Source organism: Malania oleifera, chromosome 7 (genome assembly GCF_029873635.1).
Source record: "Malania oleifera isolate guangnan ecotype guangnan chromosome 7, ASM2987363v1, whole genome shotgun sequence".
NCBI lineage: Eukaryota > Viridiplantae > Streptophyta > Magnoliopsida > Santalales > Ximeniaceae > Malania > Malania oleifera.
This window is the reverse complement of record NC_080423.1, coordinates 63066285-63079989: the sequence shown is the minus strand read 5'-3', so window position 1 is coordinate 63079989 and position 13705 is coordinate 63066285. Positions and strand designations below refer to the sequence as shown.

Here is a 13705-nt window from a genome sequence, read left to right as displayed (position 1 = left end):
GTCATGGTATATGGACCAGGAATGTACTGAAGTATCTAGGATTTATCTAAGATGACCCCACAAAAGTCTACATCGACAATCGATTAGCGATTACACTTACGAAAAATCCAGTTTACCATGAAAGAAGCAAACATATTGATACTCGGTATCATTTTATCAGGGGGCATATCTAGAAGAAAGAAGTCGAGCTTATGTTTTGCAGAACGTATGATCAGATTGCTTATATTTTCACGAAATCACTCAGGCGTGATATTTTTGCAAGATTGAATACAATGCTTGGAATGACAAAGTCAGGAGAGTCAAGTTTAATTTTGGGGGGGGGGGGATGTTGAAGACTAAACTTAATGGTGGGATCGTGGCAGCAAACTTGGTCGATAGCTACTCCACCAACCAGCCCAATATTGTTGAATTTTCTGAACTGAAGGCAACCTACTCCACCTACCAGCCAATTTTGTTGAAATTAATATCGACCTACCATTCATTTTTGCCATAACTAGATGTGTGCATGTGTGTAATGTAATATGTTGTGTAGAGAGGGTGAATAACTAGTGAGAGATTTTGTATTGAGATTTTCCTCTGTAATTTACTTCCAATTTATTATTGAAATTAATTGTTTTGCAGTACGTTGAGTGCAATCCTCACTGAGTTTCAATCACAACTAGTGATTGAGTGAGTCACCTCCACCCATCAATTTATTGTGTTCTTTTATTTCTTGTAATTCCATTATCACTTTACCAATTGCGATGTAGGGTAGTCCTTGTGGCCTAGTAAAGTAGTATCAAAGCTAAAATTTTCATTAATGAAGAGTTTGACAAAATTGCTTGAAGGAAAAAAGGTGGAGGAGGTTGCCAGCTTTTGGTTCAAGGTGGAGAAATTTGATGGCAAAAGGAACTTTGAACTATGGAAGTTTAAGGTTCATGATGTGTTGGTATAACTAATTAGGCAACACAAAGCTTTGCTCAAGAAGGAGGAGAAGCTGAAAAAGATGTCTGATGATTATTGGAGATAAATGGACATGAGAGTTGTTTCTACAGTTTGTTCATGTTTATTGGATGACATCTTGTTCAATATAAAATGTGAGAAGATGACTACGAACTTGTGGGAGAAATTGGAAATCTTGTACCAAACTAAATTTTTCTTCAATCATATTCTCCTAAAAAGAAAGCTTTGTTCCTTGAAGATAATTGAAGGTGTCAAAGTCTTGGATAGCTTGATTGCTTTCCATGACATTCTAATTCAATTATAGAGAAATGGTATGATGTTGAAAGATGGGAACAAGGCAGTAACTTTGCTTTCTGGGTTGTTGGATAGTTATGATCATCTCATTGTTAACTTTAGTTACTCTATGAAAACCCATGATGTGACAATGCACTATTAGCTAATGAACTTTGGAGGAGTGTGACAATAGAAAGCTCTAAGTTTAGTGGAAATGAAGTTATTGTTACTAGAAGATAGTCAAGTGAATATCAAACATAATAAAAAAGTCATTCAAAAACCCCAAATGGTAGAATTGTTTATTGGCATTGTGGAAAGGAAGTGCATGTCAAGAAGGAATTTTTGAATAAAATGAACCAATAAAAAAACATGGAGGTGAAGCAAATCAAGTGGAAGAGTCTATTGCCATCAGTGATAATGAAGTCTACATTCCTATTAGGGTTCTAGCACTTATAAAAAGTAGATTCTTGATAGTGGTGCTACTCATCATATGTATTCACATTTATCATGGTTTCATTATTTTGATATATGCGAGGATATTTACATAATGATAGGAAACAACTCAAAATCAAAGGTGGTTATGTTGAAATAAAAATGTGTGATGGCAGTGTCAGAACTCTCTTGAAAATGTTATGTACATATATACCAAACTCAAAAGAAACTTGATTTCACTCTCGGAATTATATTTGAGAGTGTATAGGTTCATTGGTCAAGTTAGGCATATTTAAACTTCAAAAGGTGTTCTTGGGTTGATTAAAAAAAATCTTGAGAAGGAAACTTGTACAAGTTAAAAGGTAGACATTAATGAAAAACGTGGGTAGTTCAAGTGCATGGAAAAAAGAATGTTCTTTTCAAGAAAGTTAAAGGTGGTGGGAGTCAACAAATCAAAAGTTCACTTTGGGAGAAAGGTGGTGATATTTCCAATAGAGTAGATTAAACCACATGGATCTTCTCTATGTTTCAAATCAAGGTAAATTTGGTAGTTTGTTAGTCAGCAAATGGGGACTTTATGAACATGAAGGATAAAAGCTTGATGATGTACCATGTGTGCATGAAGTGGAGATTTTTTGGGTTGGTCTTGCACATGTGGTAGGACCAACTAATACAAATAATAAAATAAAATAAATATAAAAAATAAAAATGGAAGGAAAAGAAGATTTTTGGAAGTTGATCATGCCAAGCTTATTTTCAAGTCATTAATTAATTTTGGTAAATGGATGCATATCTTTCCAAGCTAAGGTATGCATGTTGACTTTGCAACTTGGCGTTTTCTTCCTCAAATTGAAGACTCTTCATATGATGTGTATAGGTCAACTTTCCTAGCCTATAAAAGTATCTTTTAAATTCATGTCTAGACTTTATAGAGAATTGTCTTGGAAATTAAGGCATTATTATTAATTAGGTGGTTAAACATTATATACATCTTGGGTTTGTATAAAGTGTGGCATGTGGATAGAGTGTGAGTGTAAGCTCAAAAGAGATTGAATTATAAAAGGGGTTAACATTCGGTTCTTTGTCCTACAAAAATTTCTTTTCTTGGGTTAGGAAGGGCTAGGGTTTTCACAATTGTGTGGAGGTAAGTAATACTCTCTTGTGTTTCTCTAGCCTTGATAGTAAACTTACTAAATTGTCTGCGGACATAGGCCTAGTATTGAAACACATAAATTTCTTGTATTCTTTTACCTTTTTAAGTTTGTTCTCTTTACTAATTGTGGTTGTCAACATGTTATGAAGGCTCGCCTCTATCAAGGTGAAACTTCAAACCACCTTGAAACGAGTCATGAACTTGAAATATAATATTTGTATTTTAAGGATGATATGTGGTTCAATAACATGTCAACGAAGTCACCATGAACCTACTTTATTCTAAGTGAAATTAGAACATCTAATAATTTACTAATGATCATTTGGTCACATAACTAACCTAAGGTCTAAGGAACGAATAGTTAATGGTCTACACACCAGAGTTAAGTTTGGGAGTGCGGTTATGTGAATGGAAGGTACTAGCCCCTTATACACCCATTCTACAAACGTTACCTAACTAATTAACTTACCTTGGAATTCAACCTATCAATACTTTAATTCTTTTATTTTGACATTTATCGACCTTAATTATATTAGATGAACCTGCAAAAGGTGGTGATTATCCTCACCTGAAAATCCTCAAAGGTATGCACATGACACCACCTTGAGGTCCATCGTAGAATGAATTTTATTGTGTGAATGTGCTTTGATATATGTTTACTCTCCATTAGATATCGAGTCAACCCCGTGCACAAGATGACAATTACCCTCACTCCTCGAGATCCTCTAAGGTATGCACAAGACACTATCTAATTAAGGTCTGTCGTGGGGTTCATTAAAGTTTTTTAAGGTTTTTTCATTCATTTAGATCATTCCACATTCAAGTAAAGATTCAATACACTTCCCAACAGGTCACAACCAAATCATAGCAAACAACGTCACATGTTATTGGGGTATCATATACAATTTAGCAAAAACACACATTATAAGAGTATTATTCAATCATCCAAACATTTACAAATAGATAAACATGCACTAAATGAAGTATTGGGGACTACCAAGGCTCATTTTTCATACATGCCTTAAGTTTCTCACTCAAATGAGGATAATTTAGAACACTTTTGAAACCTCAAAAATAGACTAAAAACCTCTTTGTAGTTTGGTATTTTTCAGGATTTTTTTTTTTTGTAATTTTTGTGAATTTTTTATCAATTTATAAAGGCTAAAAATATGAGAAAATGTAAGAAATATTAATAAAAAATATTTAAAAAGAAAAAAAATCCAACTAAAAATCCCTAAATGTTGCAAAGGGGCTCCTTCAAATTAGCAAATAGAAATTTGAAGAAAAACTTACAAGAAAATATTTTTAAAATTAGCAATAGCCCAATTAAAATGAAAAATAAATAAGATAGTAAATAAATAAAATAAATTAAGATTTATTTTAAAATATAACATAGAATTTTTTGTTGTCTCCTACTTTTCATAATTTGTTGAGATGAAAGAGTAATTTTCCTTGATTTTTTTTCAATATGAAAACATATTTAAAATTAAATGAATAAATAAAATAATTAAAAAAATAGGTTTGATCAGAAAATTGGTCCACGTGAACCATTTTAAATAGTCACATGATGATCACATGACATGATAGTTAGAAAATGAAGCCGACAGTACTGGTTGTCTTCTCTGGCCAAGTTTCAACAAGCTATTAGAACCCTAAATGACGCTGCTGATTGTAACACCTCACTTTGGTCTGTTTCGACAAAAACAAAATAAAATTGTCGGACCACCACCCTTCAAATTCTCATGGTCTCAAGACTCTTTTTTGACCAAAAAAAAATATGGCCTGAAAACCTACCAATCGTGACTATCACTAGTGATAATGGTGTCAAGGATGGTTTGACATATTCACATGCTTGTTTTGTCTGATTTTTTACTTATTCTGACCCTCCAGACTTCCCTTTATTCCTTTTTGGTCTTTTTATGGATTCGTGAACATAAAAAAACCTTTTTAAACAAATTCTCTCCCTATTTCTTTTTTCCGGCCAACCAAGTGTTCCGGCCACTTGTTTGTTATTCTTTTCTTTTCTTGTTAAGACTTTTTCAACCCTAAACACTAACATGACCTAAAGATCCCATCTTTACTTTGATTTCCATGCCAAACCTAGACTAGCTTATCTTGAATTACAAACACCCTTAACGCATGCTTCAATGGCCAACCATGTGTAATCAAACCCTAAAATCATGCCTTTAATGTAGTATTTGCCAAAAAAAAAAATTGCAGCTTTAACACATGTGTTAAAGAATACATTTTTATATTACCTTTTTTTTTTTTGGATACATCTGCCGGTTTCCTGGGCTTACACACCTGACTAATCTCATACCTACGCCAGTTGTGCCCTCAGCCAACACGTAGGAGGTAAATCACAGATGTGCGCTGCAGGCAGTAGGGTTTGAACCCCAGACTTTACCTTTGTCCAAAACCGTCTGGTAAACCTCCTTACCACTTGAACTTATGCCTAGGGGCCATTTTTATATTACCTTTGGCATGTAAATAAGAAGATTTTGATACATAAACATTCATGCATTCTTAATCTTAAGAAATCATGAAAAGAGGAATTGGAGAATGAGAGACTTACCTTGATCTTCTTGAAGTTTTGATCTCTTTCACCTTCCAATAATCCCTCCTTTATCCTAGTTTGAATCTTCAAGCTCTAAATTCCAAACATTTCTTCTTCTTTTCCTCCTTTTCTCTTCCTTACTTCTCATTTCTTCTCTTTAATTTGCTCTCTCTCTCTCTTGGGGGAACATACACTCCTTCTCTTGTTCTCTCTTCTTTAAAGCTTATGCCCTTTTAAATAGAGCAAAGTTAGGGCTTGCCTCTTTCACTTCTTCCAAAAATGCCCCAAATCTTAAAATGAGTTACCTTTCACGTCCAATGGGTTGTTTGGGCCGGCACTCTTTCTACCTTATCCTTCTCCAATTTTCAACTAAAATAAGGATAAGTTTCCTTTCTTGATTAAACGAGCGTCAAATCACAAAATTAAGACCCTACACTACCATAAATGCAAGATTTTCATATTGAAATATTGGAAACGAGAACTAGATTTCAACTGCTCTGGAGCTCCTATTGATTCATGAGTTACTCTTTTAACCCCTAATTAGTTCCAATTTTGGGTAAATTGGTCTCGAATAAAATAAGGTGTCAACAATGGTGTAGGTGGGTGATCCTTGTGGTCTAATAGCTTGGTATTGTTGTTAAAAATTATAAAACTAAAAATTAGAAAATAAAAAAAAAAGCCTTAAAAACCAAAATACAAACTAAAAATTGAAAACTAACACCTTTTTTTAAAACTAAAACAAGTATAAAACTTAATTGAACAACTAGTCATTTTTGTCCTTGAATCAAATCACAAAAAAAAAAAAAGACTAATTTAATAAAAGTAACAAAATTCAAAATAATATTAAAAAAATTAATGTAACTATTTTACTTTATAATATTTAGAATTCAATTTATACGAACAATTCTTCTGTACATGACAAATTGAAAAATAGTTAATTTCTTAAATGGGTTCTATTTTTAAAAATTTTATTGAAAATTTATGGATATTTTTATTTCAATTGTATTTTAAATTCATATGGTTATTTTATTTAAATTTTAATAAAATATATTTTAAAAATGAACTAATCCACAAAAATTTTAATTTGGTTTTTGTGATTTTTTTGAAAACAATTAAAAATCAAAAATAAAAATAGAAATTTGATCATTTAAGCAAACATGTTCTCATAATCTATTTCTTTGCTACACAAAAATAAAAACAAAAAACATAACTGATACCAAATAAATTCTCAGTCATATATATATAGAGGGGGAGAGCATGACTTGCACATGACCCACAGAGCATGAACTAACAATCTTGCTTTACATTGAAAGGTTTCACACTTGATCCACTGCATATGTAATTTCATTTGATATCCATACCAATATCTTATTCATAGCAGAGATGCCTAGTTAATCTTGCTTTTACAGTGTAAGGTTGATACTTGTATGCTAGAAAATATTTAGTGATTAAAAATTGCAATTTTCTATATTTTAGGTTTTAGGATTCAATCATTAGAGGAGTCAAAAAAAAAAATACTGAATTAATATGCTATATATAATCGTTGTTGTTTAGCCCAACTCTTTAATGAGCTTTCACTGGACTAAAAAAGAGGAAAAAAAATTGGAGGATCACATATTGGTACATCGAGAGCCAATCATATCCTATTATGTATGTACATGATTTGATGTACATTTGTGATAACGTGTAATGAAAATGTGGCAATACTATATTGGGCTCAATATATCAATCATCATGTTGGCTTGTGCGCTTAGTATATATACCTAATATTTTTTTAGTTAAACTCTTTTTATCTTCACTATTTATAGAGAGGAGCATTGATAGTTGTTTTTAGAGCAAAAGACACTAACATCTTCTAAGATTTTATAAAAAGATAGGTACCTTTCTTGAGACTTCAAAAATTTTAATGGCCTCCTCTGAGATTTCAAAATTTTCAAACACTTCTCCTAAAATTTGTGAAAAAGATATAAACTTTAGAAGAGATTAGTGTGTTTTACCCTTATTTTTATCATCAACTACTAACTATAATCATCTGTATGCATACTGAGTATAAAGTTTGAATTATTGTACTTATGTACGAAACATGACACCACATAAACTCATGATTAAAACTTTGGTATTTTTATTGAAAAAGGTAAAAGAAGTTTGCTATTATGATAAATTGGTAGATTACTTTAATAGTCAAAGAAAAACATAAGCTAATTTTTTTTCTTTTATGTTTTTTATTATTATTACTTTTTTAAAATCAGCTATAGAAAGTAATTTTTAAAATTGTATTTTTAATTTTTTTTTTACTTACTTTGGGCATGCAATGCAGGTGAATGCTCCATGACACAAATCTTTGTTTCAGTAAAGTTAAGAAGTTTTGGATATAATTTAGGATTTTAGAATTCAAATTATTTTTATCAATTCTTATATTTTTTGGAAAATGAGGGAGAGTTATGAAGATATTTTCAATTTTAAATATAAAATTAGTTTATTAATTACCTATATATATTTACGTTAAAAATATTAAATAATAATTTGTGAATACTAAAAAGTTTTTAAAAAACATAAGAATGATGAATGGATGATTATAATTTGTCTCATTTTTTCCATTTCTCCTAGTTTTAAATTTGCTTTTTTTAAAAGGATATGGAGAGTCAAGAAGAAAATAAAAATGTGCTAAATTGCTTATAATTTTTTTTTTTTTTTTTGTAATTCATAATTTGTCAATATTATTATTACAAAATAATTAACTTGTAAATTGAAAATAATTTTAGAAGACCAATTGAAAAGAAAACGAAAAGAATTTGATGAACTTAAAGTTTAAATCTAGTCCATTTTGAATCCCGATTTTGTTGGGATAAGATTGAGTTAGGTTGATTTTCTCTCTCCAAACCCCCTTTTATTTCTCTTCCACCCGTCTCAAGTTTTTAGTTTGGCATAATCTAACAGAATTTCATATATATTAAATTGCAATTCCTCGTGTGTATCTGACGAGTGCTTTCAATTAATTACTTTTTATCTCTCTTCAATACACAGAACAACAATGGCGACCGGCAACAGCCAAGATTCAAGCAAGAGAAGGAGCAGTTGCTTGCTCAGCAAACAAGACTTCTTGCCAGAGGAGTCATTTCAGAGCTGGAAAACCTACCTCCATGCCCTACGCAACACCAGGAAACGGTTCAAAGATCGCCTCCTCTCTCGCTCCCACGACCACCTCGAACTTCATGAGGTCCGCGCTCGCAGCCACCACCAGATGAAGAAGACCCTCAATTGGTGGGATCTCATCTGGTTCGGCGTGGGTGCCGTCATGGGCGCTGGCATCTTCGTTCTCACCGGTGAGGCCGCCCGGAACGCTGCTGGCCCCGCTGTTGTCATGTCCTACTTAATTTCTGGTATCGCTGCACTCCTTTCTGTCCTCTGCTACACTGAATTCGCTGTCGATCTTCCCGTCGCTGGTGGCTCCTTTGCCTATCTTCGAGTAGAGCTCGGCGACTTCGTCGCCTACATTGCCGCCGGAAATATTCTCTTTGAGTATATCGTTGCAGGTGCTAGTGTGGCGCGTTCTTGGACCTCATACTTCGCAACTCTTTGCAATCGCAATCCAAATAGTTTGCGTATCAATATCTCCTCACTCTCTGAGAATTACAACCATCTAGATCCCATTGCTGTCCTTGTTTCGATTGCAGTCTGCATCGGCGCATGTCTAAGTATTAAAGGATCTTCGCGATTCAATTTGGCAGCGACCGTTGTTCATGTTGGAGTTGTCGTATTCGTCCTATGTGTCGGGCTTTCGAAGGCGACCGCAGGCAACTTGGAGCCCTTTGCTCCTTACGGCGTGAGCGGAATCTTGAAAGCGTCCGCCGTGCTCTTCTTCGCGTACGTAGGGTTCGACGGAGTGGCGACCCTCGGCGAGGAGGTCAAGAACCCGGGCCGGGATATTCCAATCGGCCTCATCGGAGCCATGTTCATTACCATAACCGTTTACTGCGCTATGGCGGCGACGCTTTGCTTGATGCAACCGTACTCCCAAATTGACGTCGACGCGCCGTTCACGGTGGCGTTCCAGGCGGCGGGCATGACCTGGGCGAAATACGTCGTCGCTTCGGGCGCACTGAAGGGAATGACAACGGTGCTTTTAGCGAACGTCATCGGCCAGTCCCGGTACTTCACGCACATTGGTAGGGCCCACCTGGGGCCGCCATTTCTCGCCGCCGTGAATGAGAGGACGGGAACTCCGGTGAACGCCACCGTGGTGATGACTGTCGCGAACTCCATCGTGGCGTTCTTCACGAGTCTGGACGTTCTGTCAAACCTCCTCTCCATATCCACTCTGTTCATCTTCTCGATGGTGGCGGCGGCGCTGATCGTGCGGCGGTACTACGTGGCCGGCGAGACGGCGGATTCCGACCGGAACAAGCTGATAATATTTCTAGTATTGATCGTGGGGTCGTCAATAGGGACGGCGGCGTACTGGGCGGTGAGCGAGAAGGGGTGGGTTGGGTACGCGGTGGGCGGTGGGGTATGGCTAGTGGGGACGGCGGGGTTGAAGGCGATGGTGAGTGAAGCGAGAAGGGCGGAGGTATGGGGGGTGCCGATGGTACCGTGGGTACCGTCGGCGTGCATAGCCATGAATGTGTTTATAATGGGGTCGATAGACGGGCCGTCGTTCGTGAGGTTTACGGTGTGGACGGTGGTACTGCTAGTTTACTATTTGCTAGTGGCTCTTCATGCTTCGTACGACGCTGCTAATGTCACCGGCAGCAGCACTGGTTCTTCTCAATCTCATGACCAGATGGAAGGAGGAACTTTTGAGCAGCAGTCGGTGCGTTCTGGTTAGGCCTGGTCTGGGGTGAGTGATGCCTTTTTATTTTTTTAATTTTTGTTGTACGTGAGGTAAGTTTCTGTTTCAGATGCGAAAATTTGCCTGGTTTTATTAAATTGTATATAGAAGGTTAAGCTGGATGGCAGAAGCTGGGGTAAGCTAGAATAAGCTGTGCATTAGAAAAAAGGAAAAAAATAAATGTTTATTGGCATGTTCCTTTGCACAATTAGAGAACATACAATGATAATAGTATTTTAATTTTTAGGGGCACACCCCTTTGGCTTTCCTTTAGACTTTTAGTTTAGTGGCTTAATTTTTGCCTTTTATTTTTATTTTTATTTTTATTTTTTGAGAATTTCTAGCCTATTCTCAGAGTCTCATTGTAAAAAGAAATCCAAAAAATAAATTCCAAATGTGTAATATTTCCCTTTGCACAAGACTCAATTGCCAAAATGATAAGTATGACATATGTTGTAAAACATATATATTTATGTGGATGACTATCTAGATAATAGGTTACAACTTTTGATATGCTCACATAATGATTCATTATGTGATTAACCTTTGGGATGTTAATATATTTGCCTATATAATGGCATGCTTTACAACAAATGTGATAATAAGATGATTAGCAATATGTAATTCTTAAAAAATTAGACTGTTGAATTTCTATAACTTCAAACTTTTTTATATTCCTCTTTATTTCATTTATAATACGTTATCAGTACGATCAATTCTCTAATAGTATAACAAGTTTCGTTGATATTATTTAAGGTAAAAATCTTGTTTCCTTTAACACTTGTTATCTATATAACTTTAGTTTTCCGTCAAACTATATTTATATATTAACTAAATCTCTTATCTTGAGTACATGTCCTTAACTATTTTTTTGTTGAGATATTTGTGAGAATAACATTTCCATTTAATATTTACCAAACTTTGAATTTTTATTTATTTTCAAAGTAACTTTATAATGTCAAACCTCACAAAGTTTGAATTCATTGCCCTTGATATTTCTGCAAGAAATTATCTATCATAGGTACTTGATACTAAGATTCACCTTAATGCTATGAATCTTGGGAGTACAATTGAAGAAGAAAATCAAACATCCCTACAGGATCGTGCAAATGTAGTGATTTTCCTTCAACACCGCCATTTACACGAAGAATTGAAAATTGAGTATCTTACTATTAAAGATCCATTAGTCCTATGGAACAACTTAAAAAAGAGATATGAATACCAAAAAACGATAATTCTTCCAAAAGCTCGATATGATTGGATACACTTATGACTGCAAGATTTTAAAACTATAAGTGAATATAATTCAGTCTTGTTCAAAATTAGCTCTCAATTGAAGTTATGTGGAGGAAAAATTACCGATGATGATATGTTAGAAAAAATATATTCGACTTTTCATGCCTCGAATGTGCTCTTGCGGCATCAATATCGAGAGTATAGATTTACAAAATATTCTGAGCTAATTTTTCATTTACTTGTAGCTGAATAAAATAATGAGTTTTTGTTGAAAAATTATCAATCTCGTCCAACTGGCTTAACACCATTCTCTGAAGTAAATGTGGCTTTTTATCAAGGTCGTGGACGAGGTCGTGGTGGTAAAAGGGGTCATGGTAGGAAAAATTATTGGACCCGTGATGATCATCCTTCAAAGTTTGAAAACAAAGGTGTTGAAAAGACTCAAAGGAAATGAGTAAAGAATAAAGAAAGCTCTGAACAAAATAACAAATAAGTGTAAAATAATGACAATATTTGCTATAGGTGTGGAGCAAAAGGTCATTGGTCTCGAATATGTCACACTCCTAAACACCTAGTTGATCTTTGCAAGGCATCGTTAAATAGAAAACGGAAAAATGCTTAAGTGAATTTTTCTAAACTCATTGATGTTAAGTATGAGTCTCCTTTGGATATTGATTTTGATGTTTCTGATTTTTTTAGGATCGTAGTGGCAAAATTGATCATTTGATTAGGGATGGAAATGTCTACTATTAAATTATCTTCATGTATATGTTATTTTGAAAAATTAACTTATGTAATTTTTTTATTAAAAGTTTTACATATAATATGCTTAGTAATATTTTGTTATCTTTCCTAATTCTTAAATTTTACTTTTCATTTACTAGATCATACAAAATAAACTTGATAAAATAAAAGATGACATGTGTTTGGTGGATAGTGGCACGACATACACAATTCTTCATGTTAAAAAATATTTCTTACAATTAACATTAGCTAAAAGTAATGCTAATACAATATATGACTCTGCAAATGTAATAGAGGGCTCTGGAAGAGTTCATATTTTGTTTCCAAATGGGACAAAATTATATATTCACTACAAAAGATAAGGTTATTAGTAAAGGATCAAAACTGTCACTAATAATCACAAAACCGTCACGAATAGTATTAGTGATGGTTTCTTAAGTATTAGTGATGATTTTGAAATATTTGTCATAAATGTCATTACTAATAATTATTAGTGACGAATTTTAAAATTCGTCACTACTAATAGAGTATTAGTGACGAATTATAACCATCACTAAAACACTTATATCGTCACTATAAATTCTATGTTGACTCCGCTAAAAATTGTCACTAATAGTAGACTTGTAGTGACGAATTTTAAAATGTCACTAATACTAGAGTAATAGTGACGAATATAGACTTCATCACTACTAATATGCTATTAGTGACGGTTTGGACTTCGTCACTACTAGTTTAATATTAGTGACTATTTTGAAATTTGTCACTACTATTCTATTATTAGTGACTATTGGCCTTACAAAACTTAAAATCTTGTTTTGATGCTAACAAGCAAGTGAAACTTAACATATTTGTGTGAGTAATGATTTCAGGGCTCATATATGAGAAAGCAATGTCAATGTGCTCACAATGATCAAATGAAACTTAAAACAGTCAAAGCATGGATTTAAAGATGATTTAAATAAAACTTGAAGATTATGAGAGAGTGCATATTAAAGTGAACTTGCTAAAAGCCTAAAATATATTGAAAACTTGAAGAAAAGATGGACTCAAAGTAAGGACATATATGAAGACTTCAAGAGTTGAAAAAATCTTAAGGAAGTTTTATGTAAGTACTTCAAATAATTTCAATATGGATACATGAAACTCTTAGGTTAACTTCTTAGACCTATATACCTTTTAAAATACTTGAAAATTATTTTTATACGGTCAAAAGATATTTCAAAAAGGTTAAAATTATTTTTGGAATGAAAAACACCAAAAAGAGGTTTTTCCAAATGCTGTCATTTTTTCTACATCCAAATTGAGGTGCATTTTTATCTATCCAAAACTCCTTATTTTAAAACGTGTTCATCATGAAAGGTGTAGAATTTTCTCTTACCTTTCTTTTAACACCAAGAACACCTAATTTGGAGTTTTATAAAAAAAGTTATAAGCAAAATATTGAAGCGGGGTCAAATCTATCAGCAAATTAAACACTATTCATGGCGGAACTTCAGATGACTGAACAGTAGACAGAGCCACTTCAGATGACTGAAGTACA

The 13705-nt window shown here is 33.8% G+C and overlaps 1 protein-coding gene across 4 annotated transcripts in view; it reads left to right on the top strand.

The window, feature by feature from the left end:
• Positions 1-10604, top strand: part of LOC131160053 (cationic amino acid transporter 1-like) — a 30720-nt gene extending 20116 nt beyond the window's left edge. For 2 of the 4 annotated variants that reach the window (XM_058115361.1, XM_058115363.1), the window contains exons 2-3: positions 3471-3530; positions 8382-10604. In XM_058115361.1, coding sequence (XP_057971344.1) covers positions 3496-3530; positions 8382-10182 — 1836 coding nt within the window. In that variant the 5' untranslated portion in view covers positions 3471-3495 and the 3' untranslated portion in view covers positions 10183-10604. Of the gene's footprint in view, positions 1-3336; positions 3385-3470; positions 3531-8381 lie in introns of all 4 variants that reach the window. The other 2 variants (XM_058115362.1, XM_058115364.1) reach the window with 2 other exon arrangements.
• Positions 10605-13705: the final 3101 nt, after the last annotated feature.